This window comes from Gastrolobium bilobum, unplaced genomic scaffold, assembly GCF_033153095.1.
Source record: "Gastrolobium bilobum isolate Gb01-03AN ecotype WA unplaced genomic scaffold, APGP_CSIRO_Gbil_v1 utg26868, whole genome shotgun sequence".
Taxonomy (NCBI): Eukaryota; Viridiplantae; Streptophyta; class Magnoliopsida; order Fabales; family Fabaceae; genus Gastrolobium; species Gastrolobium bilobum.
Genome location: NW_026896439.1, coordinates 212,695 through 228,058, shown reverse-complemented (window position 1 = coordinate 228,058; position 15,364 = coordinate 212,695). Strand labels below are relative to the sequence as shown.

Genomic DNA, 15,364 nt, shown 5'->3' with positions numbered 1-15,364 from the left:
TGATGGTCGCAACTGCCTCGGCTTCTACCCACTTGGTGAAGTAGTCTATGGCAACAATTAGCCACTGTATACGCCCCGTGGCTTTTGGGAAAGGTCCAAGAATGTCCATTCCCCATTTGTGAAAAGGCCAAGGCGATGTTATCGAGGTCAACTCCTCTGGTGGGGCTCTATGTACATCCGCGAAACGTTGGCACTTATCGCACTTCTTGACGTGGTTATAAGCGTCTCGCTCCATGGTCGGCCAGTAGAATCCGGCTCTCAACGCTTTCCTTGCTAGAGAATGTCCACCTATGTGGTGGCCGTTAATTCCTTCGTGGATTTCCTCTAACACATAGCCCACGTCTCCTGGGTTTAAACATTTCAACAGTGGGGTTGAGAGACCTCTTTTATATAACCGGCCATTCACCAGGCAGAAGTGAGCACTCCTTCTGGCGATCTTCTTCGCTTCTTTCACATCTGGCGGGAGGGTACCTTCTAAAAGGTAGTTAACGATTGGAGTGATCCAGGTATCAGCTGCGATTTCCTCCGTTTCTCCCGTTATACTCATTACAACGCATGGCTTTTGTAGGTTATGCTGGATGACCGAACGGTTATTACCTGGACTCTTGGTACTGGCCAATTTGGCGAGTATGTCGGCCCGGGTGTTCTCTCCCCGCCTAATGTGCTCCACCTTGACTGTCATGAATGTCTCCATTATATCTTTGACTCTTTCTAAGTATTTGCACATCAGGGGACCTTTCGCTTGATATTCGCCGGAAATTTGACAGGTCACCAGCTGTGAGTCACTAAAAACCTTGAGATGTTGGGCTCCCAGTTCTCTGGCTTGAATTAAACCGGCTATCAAAGCCTCATACTCTGCTTGATTATTAGTCGTACTGAAGTCGAAGGTCAAAGAATGCTCCATCGCCACACCATCAGGATTTTCCACGATCAAACCGGCTCCTGACCCTTTGGCGTTGGTTGATCCATCCACGAACAGTTTCCATGTCGCCGGGGTTTCCCCCAACTGATTGTCGTTTGCAGGGGTATGGGTCATCTCAGCAATGAAATCTGTGAGGGCTTGTGCTTTGATGGCTGTTCTTGGTTCATAATTGATTTGGTATTCTGACAGTTCAATCGCCCAAGACATCATCCGGCCCGCTAGATCAGGCTTTTGTAATACTTGGCGGATGGGTTGATTGGTTCTAACCGTGATTGGGTGACATTGGAAGTATGGCCTAAGTCTTCTCGCAGCAAAGATGAGTGTGAGAATAACCTTTTCAACCTGCTGATACCTGAGCTCCGCGCCCTGCAGGACTTTGCTAATGAAATACACTGGTTTCTGTGCTTCTCCGTTCTGCTCTCTGACCAAGGCGGCACTGATGGCTTCTACGCCAACGGCGAGATATAAATAAAGGATCTCTCCAATGTCTGGCTTTGTTAAGACAGGCGGGCATGACAGCGCTCTTTTGAATTCTTGGAACGCTTTCTCACAATCATCAGTCCATTGAAAAGAGCGGCCCTTCTTGAGCAGGCTAAACAACGGAAGGGACTTATAGGCAGAATTTGCTAAGAAACGAGTAAGTGCGACTATCCTTCCGGTCAACTGCTGCACTTCTTTAACCGTCTGGGGACTTCTCATGTTAATGATCGCCTTGCATTTGTCAGGATTAACTTCAATACCTCTTTCAGTCAGCATAAAGCCTAAGAACTTCCCTGCTGGAACTCTGAAGGCGCATTTGCTTGGGTTGAGCCGCATGTTGTATTTTCTCAACCTATTGAACACGCCTTGGAGATGTGTCAAGTGCTGTTCTGGAGTTTGTGACTTAGCGATCATATCGTCTATATAGACTTCAATGCTGTCACCAATCAAGTCTTTGAAAACTTCATTCATCATTCGTTGGTAAGTGGCACCGGCGTTTTTCAATCCGAACGGCATCATGGTGTAACAGTAATTAGCAGTCTGTGTGACGAACGCCGTTTTGTCCTGGTCTTCTTTTAACAATGGGATCTGATTATAGCCTGAGTATGCATCCATGAATGAAAGCACCTTGAATCCTAAGGAGTTATCAACGAGCTGGTCAATGCTTGGGAAAGGATAGGCATCCTATGGGCACATCTTGTTGAGGTCGGTGTAATCAATGCACATTCTCCACGCCCCACTAGGTTTTTTGACTAGTACGGGGTTTGAGAGCCACGTAGTATATTTAATTTCTCGGATGAAACCGGCATCCCAGAGTCTCTTTACCTCTTCGTCAATGATATTTTGGCGATCAGGGCCAAACTTCCTCTTCTTCTGCGAAACGGGCTTTGCTTGGGGGTCTACTGACAATCTGTGGCAACATACTTCCGGGTCTATGCCGGGCATGTCAGATGGCTTCCACGCGAACAGGTCCTTGTTGTCTCGTAGGAGTTTGATCAACCTGCTTTTCAGCTCCGGGTTGGTGAACACCCCAATGGTTGTCGTTTGGTCCTTCTCGCCCAGCACTACGTGCTCTAGAGCTCCGTCTGGTGTGGGCCTGGAATGTTCCATCCGAGGGTCGTCTCGTGCATCAAACTCTACAAGAAGACACTGGTCAAGTTCGTCACCCTTTCCAGTGAGGGCATCAGTTGTTACCTGGGTTCTCGCCATATGGGGTGCTGGCTGGGCTTTCAAAGTGACTTTTGGTGCTGGTTTCATGGGGATGTTGTAGCAGCTCCTTGCTACCGTTTGATCGCCTCTTACTGTCGCCACCTTGTTGTCTCTTGCCACAAACTTCATTGCCAAGTGCGGGTGCGACACACTTGCTTCGAAAGTGGCAAACATTCGCCTGCCGAGAATTACGTTGTAAGCTGATTGGGTATCCAGCACCAGGAATTGAATGTCGGCTGACTTTGAGGTAGGTGGCGTTCCCAGAGATAATCGTAAGTTTATCAATCCCAAAGGTTTGGTGGTTGTGCCGTTAAACCGTGCAAGTTCACCTGCCACTGGTGTTAAGTTATTGACAGCAAAACCCAAAGCTTTAAGACAAGGCAAAAACAAAATGTCAGCAGAACTGCCATGATCCACGAATACGCGGTTGACGCTCCAGTTGGCAATGATTGCTTGGATGACCAAGGGGTCATCATGGCCAGGTAGAATATCGCCCAAATCGTTGAAGTCCCAGACGATTTTGGGTTTGGCCTGACCTGCATCTGTGCTCGTTTTGCTGATGGTCTTTCCTGCCACTGCTAGGCACTGCTTCAAGTGTCTCTTTCTGGAATTAACTGTTACTCCACCGCCACCCAGCCCTCCAGAGATCATATTTATCACTCCATGTTTTATGGCTGCTGAATCTTCGTCTCCTCCGTCACGCCTTTCTCTACTGCTCTGGTTGTCATGGGCCTTACGGATTGGGGGAGACCTCTCCCTGCGATCCCGCCCGCGACGAGTTTGGTACTTGGGCTGGGTGCTCCTTCTTCGATCTGGTGACCAACTATGCTCTCGATACCGCCTGTTGTTTCCTGGGATTCGGGAGCTGCTTCCGGTGTTTCTTTGACCTCTACTGTTAATGATCTCATCGATTTCATCCTTCAGATGTCTGCACTCCTCAGTACTATGGCCGTTACTGCGGTGGAATTTGTAGTATACAACATTTTCCCACGATTGCCCCTGACGCCTTGGGCTGTCTTTGCGGTCCTCCTTGTACTCGGTCTGAAGGACGCTATGTGTATGACGTCCAACCATGTCTCTCCCTTGTTGGCGACTAACATACTTGGCGGGTTTGCGACTCTTTCTACGTTCCTCAGCATGGTCACTATTCTTCAACTCTCTGTTTCCTTGGCGGTGACTGTCGCTTGTTCGACTTCCTTTGTACTCTTCGATTCGCATAAACTCTTGAGCTTTACGCTTGACTTCTTCAAGATCCAAAATCTCATGACGAGCAAGCTCATAGGCGAACGCTCCTTCACGCAATCCAGATAAAAGTATGTGCAACTGCACCTTTGGGTCTAGCCCTTGTACCTGTAGGGCTTCTTTGTCAAAACGGTCGAGAAATGACCTAAGAGTTTCCCCGGATTGCTGGCGTACTTTCTCCAAGGCATGGACAGACTTCGGCACAGGGCGACTAGTGGCAAAATGGGTCTGGAATTTCCTTGCCAGGTCATCCCAGGATGCTACACTGCCCGTTGGTAAGGTGGTATACCAAGTTAACGCTCTTCCGCCCAAGAGCGTTGGGAAGGTTCTGCACATCAGGAGGTCTGTTTCACCATGAAGGGTCATTGCCGCTTCAAACTTTTGTATCCATTCGAACGGATCAGCGTCACCTACGTACGTGACGATGTTGGATGGTCCCTTATAGCCAAGGGGAATAGGAGTGAGGCGTAGGCTATCTGTCAGGGGTTTGTTACGCCCTGAGGTGTTCGGAGGGGTTGTTTGCAAGTATGGGTTACGGGCTTGTAAGTATGGTGGAGGGCGAGGTTCCTGAGGCGCCTCGACTGAGTACGAGATAGCTGGGACTTGGCGGGCTTCAAAACGGGGTTGGCCAAGGTTCACGACTGATCCCTGCGGTTGGGGGATGGCCGCGTTATGAGGGTGGAAAGGATATCCTTGAAACGGGTAACCATTTGGAAAAGGTGGGGGGAAAGGAGCGGCCACATTATTCATACAAGGTCTCTGATGGTGTGTTGGGACTCGATGGTCATTATATAGTGCTACGGGTTGGCTTTGCGCCGGATGGACACGACGGGTGGTTGGGAAAGGCATTCCAAATTGGACACCAGGGGGTGGGGGTTGGTTTTCAAACCAGTTTTCTCCTTGGATTTCTTGTATTGGAACTTGATGATTCGGGAATGTTGCTCTGAGACCTTCCGCTGGTGCCTGGGGGTCTGCAGGTTGTAGCACCGGAAGCAGAGCATCTGCCGCTTCCCGCCCAGCTGGGATTGAGTGCATAGAAGGAGGGGAGTTGGAGCGCATAGTTCGCACGTGCCCTTCCGGAGTGGCTGCTCGCACTTGTTCTGCTCGTCTTGTTGTGACTACCATGTTGGTCTGTAAATGGTAAGTGTCTTGCGTATTTAGTGGTAGGAGAATGGGAATAGAAGTTTATAGTCCCCACAGACGGCGCCAATGTACCGTTCGATACAACGAGCCCACTATGTACCCTTGAGGGTAATGTCACTATATGGATTATACCTCTAGCTGAGGTAAAGACTAGGCTAGGAGGTAATATTCCAAGAGGTAGCAAGCTGATATTAATGACAGACAGATAGTAAGTGTATAACTGAGAAGTAAATGGGCATAATAACAGTACATAAAAGGTAGCCCTTTCCCTTGTGCCCAAGGGTGGTATTTATAGGAGTCCAGGAGTTTAATCCGTTAGGGCTTACGTATTGGAGGTCAACGCTCCTTGGGATTCGTTGTGAGGAGATGACACGCCTGGCGCTGTAGCGATGCAGGGTCTGCTCTTGGGCGATGTCAGCATGCGGCAGCAGGGCGGTTTCCACTTATGGTCTCTGGGCGATCCGCAGAGCATATGGGGTTCCAAGATAAGACATTTTGGTGTCTTACCTTGGGAGGCGAGCTGCCTTGGGGCATGCGTCTAGGGCCAACTGGTAGGGCTGACGTGCATATAACTTGGGGTACTGGGCTCAGGCTGTTTGGGGCTCTGTGAAACTGGGCCATCTGTTACAAGGCCCTTGGGCTTCGGATGTGGTTAAGCCATCCGGAACAGGTACCATATCAGAGTTTGTGAATAGTTGAATAAGCATTTTCTTTTCCCATCAAGATAATCACTCTTTTCATGAGTTCTTTGGATTATGTTATGGTATCAGAGATCTCTCTGGTATCGCTATGATTCTTTCTTTTCGTTTCTCTGAAAAGTTCTCAGTCTCTGTGAGACAATTTCTCTGCAATTCGTTTGCATTTCGTCTCTGTTTCTCTTTCAATGGCGAACCATAACCCTCTTCCAGATCATCTCTCCAATCCATCGAACTCGTTATATCTTCATCCTAATGAGAATCCATCCATGGTTCTCGTTTCTCCTCCTCTCACTGGCTGTAACTACCACACTTGGCTGCGAGCCATGAAAATGGCACTGCTCTCGAAAAACAAGATATGCTTCGTAGATGGAAGTTTTGTTCCACCAGATGTTCATGATCCTCTCTATCCAGCCTGGGAGAGATGCAACACTACGGTGTTGTCATGGATTCACCGCTCCATTGATGAATCAATCTCCAAATCCATTTTATGGATTGAACGAGCTTCTGATGTATGGCGTGATCTTCGCGAGCGTTTTTCACAAGCTGACGTCTTCAGAATTGCAGATCTACAAGAGGATATTCATCGACTGCAACAGGGAGATAGATCCGTGAGTGATTATTTCACGGAGATGAAGACGCTATGGGATGAATTGGACAACCTAAATCCACTTCCAAGCTGCTACTGTGGAGCTTTAGATGAAATAAGACGAAACAGGGAGCGTGATCAAGTCATTCGTTTTCTGAAAGGTCTCAGTGACCAATACTCTCACATACGATCACAAGTCATGCTGATTGAACCGCTTCCAAACATGAATAGAGCATATTCACTTGTTGCACAGCAGGAACGTCAACTAAACTATGAAATGCATGGTGACTTTGTTGTAGAATCAAGAGCATATCCTGCTGGTCAGCGTCGTGGACACAATGGAAACTTTGGCAGAGGCAGAGGCATGAAGCCTAGAGGTACCAAACTTTGTACCTATTGTGGAAGAACCAACCATACAGTGGACACATGCTATGCAAAGCATGGATATCCACCAGGATATAAACCAAAGCCTAGAAATGTTTCTGCCAATGCTGTTTTGAACGATGAAGCTGTGGTGACAGACAAAAATGATGCAGTGGTCATTTCACAGCAACAATACAAGAACATGATGGACATGCTTCAGCAAGTTAAGATCCAGAATGGAGAAGAAAACTCCAATGCTGCTGTCAATATGATTCATACCACATCGTCCACTGCCTTTGCTACTCCTGCTAGTTCTCAAGTTTCTGGTAAGGAATCTTTTCATTGGATCCTTGACACGGGTGCAACAGATCACATATCATGTGTGTCATCACACTTTATTAATTTGCATGAGATCAAACCCATTTCTATCACATTACCCAATGGTTCTAAAGTAATTGCGCTTCAGTCAGGTTCTATTGAACTGTGTCCAAACTTGTTTTTAAATGGTGTACTATATGTACCAGAGTTTTGCGTTAATTTGATATCAGTGGTAAAGCTGGTTCAGTTTCTTGACTGTGAGCTCATCTTCTATGATTGTACATGATGTATTAAACAGATCAGGTCACAACGAGTGATTGGTACAGCTAGATTGTGCAATGGACTCTTCCTTTTGGAGTCATTTAACAGGAAGGATAAAGATGTGAATGTTGTCCGTGACCATGCTTCTGCAAATAATACTGTTAGAGATGATACTATGCTATGGCACCTAAGATTAGGACATACTTCAGACTCAGTAATGAAAGTGATGTGTACTAAATTTCCTTTCATTCCACAGAATAAACAATGTACTCCCTGTGATGTATGCCACTTGGCAAAACAAAAGAGACTTCCATATGATTTGAGTAGTACTGTTTCCTCTAAAGCATTTGATCTTATTCATGTAGACATTTGGGGGCCATTTTCCACTGCTTCATTTACTGGACATAAATACTTCTTGACTGTAGTAGATGATTTCTCAAGGTTTACTTGGGTGCTTTTGATGAAAAATAAAGGAGAAGCTCGAGGTCATTTGAAAAGTTTTGTGTCACTAGTTGAAAATCAATTTGACACACATGTCAAAATAATTAGGAGTGATAATGGTGCTGAATTTTTAATGCCTAAATTTTATTCTCACAAAGGCATCATTCATCAAACCACTTGTGTAGAATGCCCACAGCAAAATGGTGTAGTGAAGAGAAAACATCAACATCTCCTTAACACAGCCAGAGCATTAATGTTCCAGTCCAATCTACCTCTTCAATTTTGGTCTTTTTCGGTATTGCATGCAGTCCATTTAATAAATAGGCTGAGCAGTCCTACCTTGAAGAACAGTTCCCCTTATGAGCTATTATATAGCACTCCACCTATTCTGATCCATCTAAAGGTGTTTGGTTGTCTTTGCTTTGCTAGCACCCTTGTATCCAACAGGCAAAAATTCAGCCCCCGTGCTAGAAAATGCATTTTACTTGGTCATAGAGAAGGAACAAAGGGATATGTACTGTATGATTTGACTTCTAGAGAGGTATTTCTATCTAGAAATGTAGTTTTTCATGAAAGCACTTTTCCATTTTTCACACATGTGAGCGTATCTGATTCTGATTTTGCCTCATCCATTCCTATAGCTACTCATCCTTTATCTGATGACCCATTCCTTATTGTAGACTCACATGTCAGCCCACCTACTTCACCACCCACTTCACCAAACCTATCCTTTCACATTAATGAACCTACTGCAACCTCTCCTATTACACCTAATGAACATACCCGTGACCTCACAACTTATCCATCCAATGCACCATCCTTGCCAAATCTTACAACTCATTCATCTGCAGATCAACCTTTACCACAGAACACACATGAACCAATTTTACCAGCTAATATACCCAGAAAATCTAACCGAACTAGACAACCTCCAATATACCTGAAGGATTTCCATTGCTCTCTCACTTCACAATCAACATATCCTTTGTCTTCAGTTTTGAGTTATAATAATTGTTCCTCTCAACATCAGACTTTATGCTTCAATCTTCAATCCATAGTTGAACCTCAATTGTTCTCAGAAGCAGTCAAGGAACAATGCTGGCGTGATGCAATGAATGCTGAAATATCAGCTTTGGAACAAAATAATACATGGTCTCTTACTGATTTGCCTCTTGATAAGCACCCCATTGGATGCAAGTGGGTGTATAAAGTCAAATATCATGCTGATGGGAGTGTTGAACGTTACAAAGCCCGCCTAGTTGCAAAGGGATATACTCAGCTTGAAGGAGTAGACTTTCTGGACACATTCTCACCTGTTGCAAAGATCACAACCATTCGTACACTTCTTGGAGTTGCTACATCAAATGGATGGATCTTGGAGCAGTTGGATGTTAACAATGCCTTCCTCCATGGTGACTTGAGTGAGGAAGTTTACATGACTTTGCCACCTGGAATTAGTTGTTCAAAGCCTAACCAGGTTTGCAAACTACAAAAATCTCTATATGGATTAAAGCAAGCTAGTAGGCAATGGTACTCCAAGCTCACTTCTGCATTGCTGTCTATTGGCTACAAACAGTCTGAAGCAGATCATTCCCTTCTGATCAAGAAAAGGGAGAATTCATTTACAGCCCTTTTGATTTATGTTGATGATGTGGTATTAGTTGGTAATGACATGCAAGAGATCATCTCAGTAAAACAATTTCTTGATAGTCGGTTTCACATCAAGGATTTAGGGGAACTGCACTATTTCCTTGCTTAGAAATTAGCCGATCTAAGGAAGGGTTAGTAATGAATCAAAGAAAGTATGCTTTGGAATTAGTAGCTGATGGTGGTCTTTTGGGAGCTAAACCTGTTTCAACTCCCATGGACTCAGGTGTTAAGTTGGAACGAGACAAAGGAGAACCTTGCTTGGATGCTGGAAGCTATAGACGTCTAGTGGGAAGATTATTGTACTTAACAACAACTAGACCAGACATTTGTTATGCAATTCAACAATTAAGTCAATATGTCAGTTCTCCTACAGAGCTTCACATGCAAGCTGCCCTCAGAGTGCTGAAGTATCTCAAAGGAAATCCTGGTCGTGGCCTTTTCTTTTCAGCTGATAGTGAACTCAAACTCAGTGCTTTTGCAGACTCGGATTGGGCAACATGTCCGGACACTAGGCGTTCCATCACTGGGTATTGCATCTTTCTTGGTTCTTCATTGATTGGGTGGAGATCCAAGAAGCAAAGCACAGTCTCTAGATCATCCTCAGAGGCAGAATATAGAGCCTTGGCAAGCTTGACATGTGAATTGCAATGGATGAAATACATGCTTACTGATTTAGATGTTGAAATGGCAAAACCGATTGCAGTATTTTGTGATAATCGCTCAGCAATCTACTTGGCACACAATCCTAGTTTCCATGAAAGATCAAAACATATAGAGATAGATTGTCACATTGTTAGGGAGAAAATTAATAATGGTTTGATTCATTTGTTGCCTATATCTTCAGCAGAACAATTGGCTGATTCTTTCACCAAAGCATTACCTCCTCGCATCTTCAAAGGACTTGTTGACAAGTTGGGTCTTATGGATATCCATATGCCAACATGAGGGGGGATATTGAGATATATTATTATGTTGATACAGCATACACGTGTATTATACCCTTTATGTCAGTTTGTTAGTCTGTTGTAACTAACTTAGTTAGGTTTTAATGTTAGTTAGTTTGACCCTGAATGTGTATATAGGTACCATATCAGAGTTTGTGAATAGTTGAATAAGCATTTTCTTTTCCCATCAAGATAATCACTCTTCTCATGAGTTCTTTGGATTCTGTTAATATGAACCAAGAGTTTTAGAGAAAAGAATCAATAACATTTCAAATCTTTTTCACTAGACTCGGCCATTGCCTTTGTAATCATTTTGTCAAATTTTATGGAAGAGGTAAAGTGATACGATCTGGCCCAAGATCATGTATGTATAGGAAGGATTAAAATAATGTGGGCCCAACCTTTGCTGACTCAACAAATCAGTTTCAACAGAATGGCGTGAGAAGGGAGGTTGAGATGGTTAAATAGCAAGGAAGGAGAAGAGTGAGGGTATCTGGAATCTTTGGAAATTGCTTGGGCCTTTTTTGGGATTGGGAGAGAGTGGAACCTCTCATATGTGTTCCACACTATCTTACTTTTTCCTGCATTGTGTTTTTCTTAGTGTCACTGTAATTTCATATTTACTGCAAGAGTTGTTGTTAATGTGTCTCTGTTTGTAATCGTTTGTGCTTCAATATATGAAGGTATAATATTCAGATCCAAATTACTGCATTAATTCCTTTAGTTCTGTTAATTAGTGGTTGGTCTGTATCATAAAGCCCCACTGGAAAGGTTGTACTGAGGAAATATGGCATGCACTCACAAGTTTACTCCATGATCCCACCTTCGACTTGAAACTAAGAACAACAGCACCTGCACTTTCAAACCTTTTTGATGAGGAAATGCATGGTCTTGACACTGCAACTTGCATGCCAGCAAATGTTGTTGTCGCCATCTTCAATTAGTGTAGTATGGTAGCAGGAGACTGTAAGTCTACGTAAGAAAACTAGAATCAATGACTAAAAAAATTACTACAGAAAAAAATGTGTTGATTTTTTCACCTGCCCAAGTTTGATGCTTTAGCAAGGAATAGAGAGAAAAAAAAAAAAAAAAAAGGGAGAAACATACCCGTAAACAACAAATTGATATATGCTTAGACAATTGAGTTTGTCCAAGTGGTTATTCAATTCACTAGATTCATAGCAAAGTTCAAATTTTTCAGCAAGTGGTTTTTAACTTGATTTCCAAAATTAAGAAAGCCTAAATTTATGGTTTAGATGGTAGATTTTCCTAAATTCCAAAACACCAAGAAGAAATTATACAAAACTTCTACCGACTCATTTGTGCACGTTACTTCTCGAAATTATACAAATCGAAGCTTAAAACTTCCTTTTAAAATCTTAACCATAAAATTAATTAAACTAATCCAACCAAGTATGGCATGTGACAAAAAAATTAGCAACCAAGATCTCAGAAGCTTCAATGAGACATTTGAATTTTTATTTTTATTTAAAAACAAAAAACAAAAAAAAAAACTTACCTAGTAGCCTAGGATCAAAACTCCAAAACAAGAAAAGACCAATTTGCCAAAAAAAGATATGGAATGTTTCAATCAACTTGTTGAGTTCTTTCAAAATTTACACTTCAAAAACCTCCCTAATGAACATTAAAACTCTTTACAGCAACTCGCCCAGAAATACCAGCAAAGAGTGTGATGAATCAAACACAATTTCCAGTGTGCTCATCCACTTATTACTCCAATCATTTCTGAAATCGCCAGTTTCACTTTATGGTTCGTTGCACAATGCAGCAAGTCAAATTGAAAGTCCAATCAACAAAAAAATAAATAAAAATAAAATCCCAACAACATTATCATGCAAGCCTGATTAAAAAAAAAAACTAAACCCCACAAATTAAGTACACATGAAAACCCCACAATTCAACAGCCACAAGTTATGAATCAGTAATCAGTATTATTACCTTGTTAAGCACTAAAAGAAGAAAATGGGTTTTCCCAAAGCGACCGTGTTGGCAAAAGCAAGATAACGATGTTACTCCTCAGACAAAAACAATAGTACGAGGCCTCGGAATTGTCGAAATGCAACACAACACAACACATCAAAGTGTAAATCCAATTGCACGTGCACATCGCGTGACCACTCTTTACATTCATTTTCGTTGAACCCATCATCACTCTCCCCCAAATGGGTTTTTCCAAACCCTTGAAGCTCTTGAACAGAGTTAGTTTTCCCAAACCCCAATTCCGCAACTTGCATTGTTTGCACACACAGCATCATCATCATTATCATCATGATGATAACATTGTTACTGCAATATGCAATTCGTTTAGAAAGAGATGGAATTGGGACACCATAACCAACAAGTTTGGTTCTCTCGAATTCAACGATTCATTGGTGGAACACGTTCTCTTGGAGTTTAAGGATCCAATTGAAGCCAAAAGCGCACTGGGTTTCTTCCATTGGTCCAAGAACAGGAACAGCAACAGCTTCCAACAACATGGGATTCGGTCTTATTGCATAGCAATCCACGTTTCGGTGAGAGCCATGTTGTTAACCGATGCCAAAGCATTGCTCCAATCGCTTTTGAACAAAAACAAGGAAAAGGAAGATCGTGTGGTTGTGGATTCGCTACTTGACACGTACGAGGTTGTTTCTGGTTCTTCTTCTCACCCATTGGTGTTTGATCTGTTGATACAGGCTTATGCCAAGATGAGGATGACACGTGTCGCTTTCGACACGTGTCTTTACGTGGAGGAACGCGGATTCTCCGTTAGTTTGGTTAGTTACAACTCTTTGCTTCATGTTATGCAGAAATCATTGAAATCTGATGATGGCTGTGATTGTGACATGGTTTGGAATGTTTACGAGCACATGATTTGGAAAAGGGTTTACCCGAATGTGGTGACTTTGAGGATCATGGTTGATGCCCTATGCAAGGATGGTGAGTTGCTGAGAATTGTGGACTTGTTGGAACAAATTTTGGGGAAGAGGAGTTCTTCTTCTCCATCTGTGATTGTGAATTCAAGTTTGATATTCAGGGTCTTGGAGAGTGGGAAAATGGAAAAAGTTGAAGAAAGTGAAGTGGTTGTGTTGTTGAAGAGAATGTTGCAAAAGAATTTGATTCCTGACTTGGTTGCTTATTCTCTGATTGTCCACGTTAAGGTGAAGTTAGGGAATTTGGATTCTGCTTGGGAGCTTTATCAAGAGATGATTGCAAGAGGTTTCAAGGCAAATTCTTTTGTTTACACATCGTTTATAGGAGCATTCTTTGCGGAGGGGAGAGTGGAAGAAGCTGAAGGTTTAATGGGAGAAATGGAAGAAAGGAGGTTGAAGCCATATGGTGAGACTTTTGATCATCTTATAGTTGGATATGCTAATTTGGGAAGATTGGAGGAATGCTTGGGAGTTTGTGAGAAAATGTTGAGTATTGGGTTTGTTCCTAGTTGTTTGTCATTCAATAAGATGGTAGAAAGGTTATGTGAGAGGGGGGATGTGGATCAGGCAAATTCCATGTTGACATTGTTGTTGGATAAAGGGTTCTTACCCAATGATGTTACATACTCTTATCTGATACAGGGTTATGCCAAAAAGGATGAGGTTCAGGAAGTTCTTAAGCTGTATTATGAAATGGAGTACAGGTCTATGTGTCCTGGATTATCTGTTTTCACATCAGTGATTCAGAGTTTATGCCATTGTGGAAAGCTTGAAGATGCAGAAAAGTATCTGAGTATTATGAAAGGTCGTTTGCTAACCCCAAGTGCGACCATATATAGGACATTGATTGCCGGCCATATGCGGAAGGGTAACAGCGCTAGGGCTCTTCAGCTTGAGAATGAAATGGCTTCTTTGGAGTTGTAACCTGGTTATTGTGCCAACAAGAGGTGAAGGTAAGCCTTTTGAGAAGCCAGTGCTTGTTGCTTCAGAGTGAAATGCTATTTCCTGCTATGTAAAATATGAAATCAGTGATGCTGATATGTTATTTCCTGAAATTTTTGAAGCCTAAAACCCAGATACTCTGAAAGAACAAAATGCTGCTTCGAAGACAATATACGCTGGAATCTTGTCATACAATGTGGAATGGGCTGATATGTATAAATTACATCTCGTGCAGGTGCTTCTCAGTTATTTTTTGTATAATTGTGCTCATTTGAAATTTGTTTTTGGGGAAATTGTTTCAATAATTGTGGAGAAATTGTTGATGTCTGTCTCCATACAGATAAAGAAGGGAGGTTACTTTAGAGGCTTTGGACATGTTGAGTTTTCAACAGCAGAAGCAGCACAAAAAGTAAGCTTTGTGACCTTGTTGTAGTCTGTGCAAATCATTTTAGACTTCCAACCAGCATTTCAAAGACAGTCATACCTTTGGAAGTAATACTGCCATATACTTTTTAGGTACACTTAGATTTTATAGAAATATTTTTCTCATTCCCAGTATTTCCCTTGAAATATATTGACTCCATTTGATTTTTGAAATAAATTTTTATCCTGCATTTGGCTGTAGTTTGAAGCTTTATTATTGTTGATATTGCTAGAACCTGCAATTTTCATGGGGAGGGTATCACTTCATGGTTGTCTTCAAGAAGTATGTACTCTTCATAAATGTACATATATATCAATGTTAATGTGTCAATTTCATGCTATTGTGGATAAGAGATGCGATGGAATATAGGAAGTTCCTCTAATTAGATTTGTACAAATGTATTGTACCTCCAAACGTGAAGATCCAAGCTGTACGATTGCCATGATCTTATTCTAAGACTTTCTTTTCTTGCACATGAATTTCAAACATTTTTGTTGTTTGTATTATTATATAATGCATTTTAATAATGTGGTACCATATCTGACTTGTGGAATTATCAGGTGTTGTCAAATAACTTCACGTTAACTTCATAAATCATGCAATGGTACATTGTTTTACCCTGTTCATTAGGTGGAACTTTTAAAAACTATTTGGCTTTATAAATTAAAGTTTAGGCTGAGTGAATGTCAATATCAAATACAAATATTGTATAAAGCCTACCAAAGTCCCTATAATTTTTTTTAGGATTTCCTTTCCAAAAAACTAATCGGTTAGGTTTTAATAATTAAAACTAACAAAAACTCAAATG

At 42.3% G+C, this 15,364-nt stretch overlaps 2 protein-coding genes across 2 annotated transcripts; one reads left to right on the top strand and one right to left on the bottom strand.

Annotated features, from left to right (window-relative positions):
- Positions 1-2,086: 2,086 nt before the first annotated feature.
- On the bottom strand, positions 2,087-4,978 carry LOC133299733 (uncharacterized). The gene has a single exon (XM_061499221.1). It carries the CDS (start codon positions 4,976-4,978, stop codon positions 2,087-2,089), a length of 2,892 nt encoding a protein of 963 aa, XP_061355205.1.
- A 7,462-nt stretch (positions 4,979-12,440) lies between these two features.
- LOC133299732 (pentatricopeptide repeat-containing protein At1g66345, mitochondrial) lies at positions 12,441-15,021 on the top strand. Its single transcript, XM_061499220.1, has 3 exons — positions 12,441-14,143; positions 14,255-14,367; positions 14,473-15,021. The coding sequence occupies exon 1, from the start codon at positions 12,441-12,443 to the stop codon at positions 14,112-14,114; it is 1,674 nt and encodes a 557-aa protein (XP_061355204.1). The 3' UTR covers positions 14,115-14,143; positions 14,255-14,367; positions 14,473-15,021.
- The last annotated feature ends 343 nt before the right edge of the window (positions 15,022-15,364 follow it).

What these genes read in the sequence shown, in the direction of transcription:
- LOC133299733 (XM_061499221.1), bottom strand. Translation starts at nt 4,978, where the DNA reads ATGGTAGTCACAACAAGACGAGCAGAACAAGTGCGAGCAGCCACTCCG.
- LOC133299732 (XM_061499220.1), top strand. Translation starts at nt 12,441, where the DNA reads ATGGGTTTTTCCAAACCCTTGAAGCTCTTGAACAGAGTTAGTTTTCCC.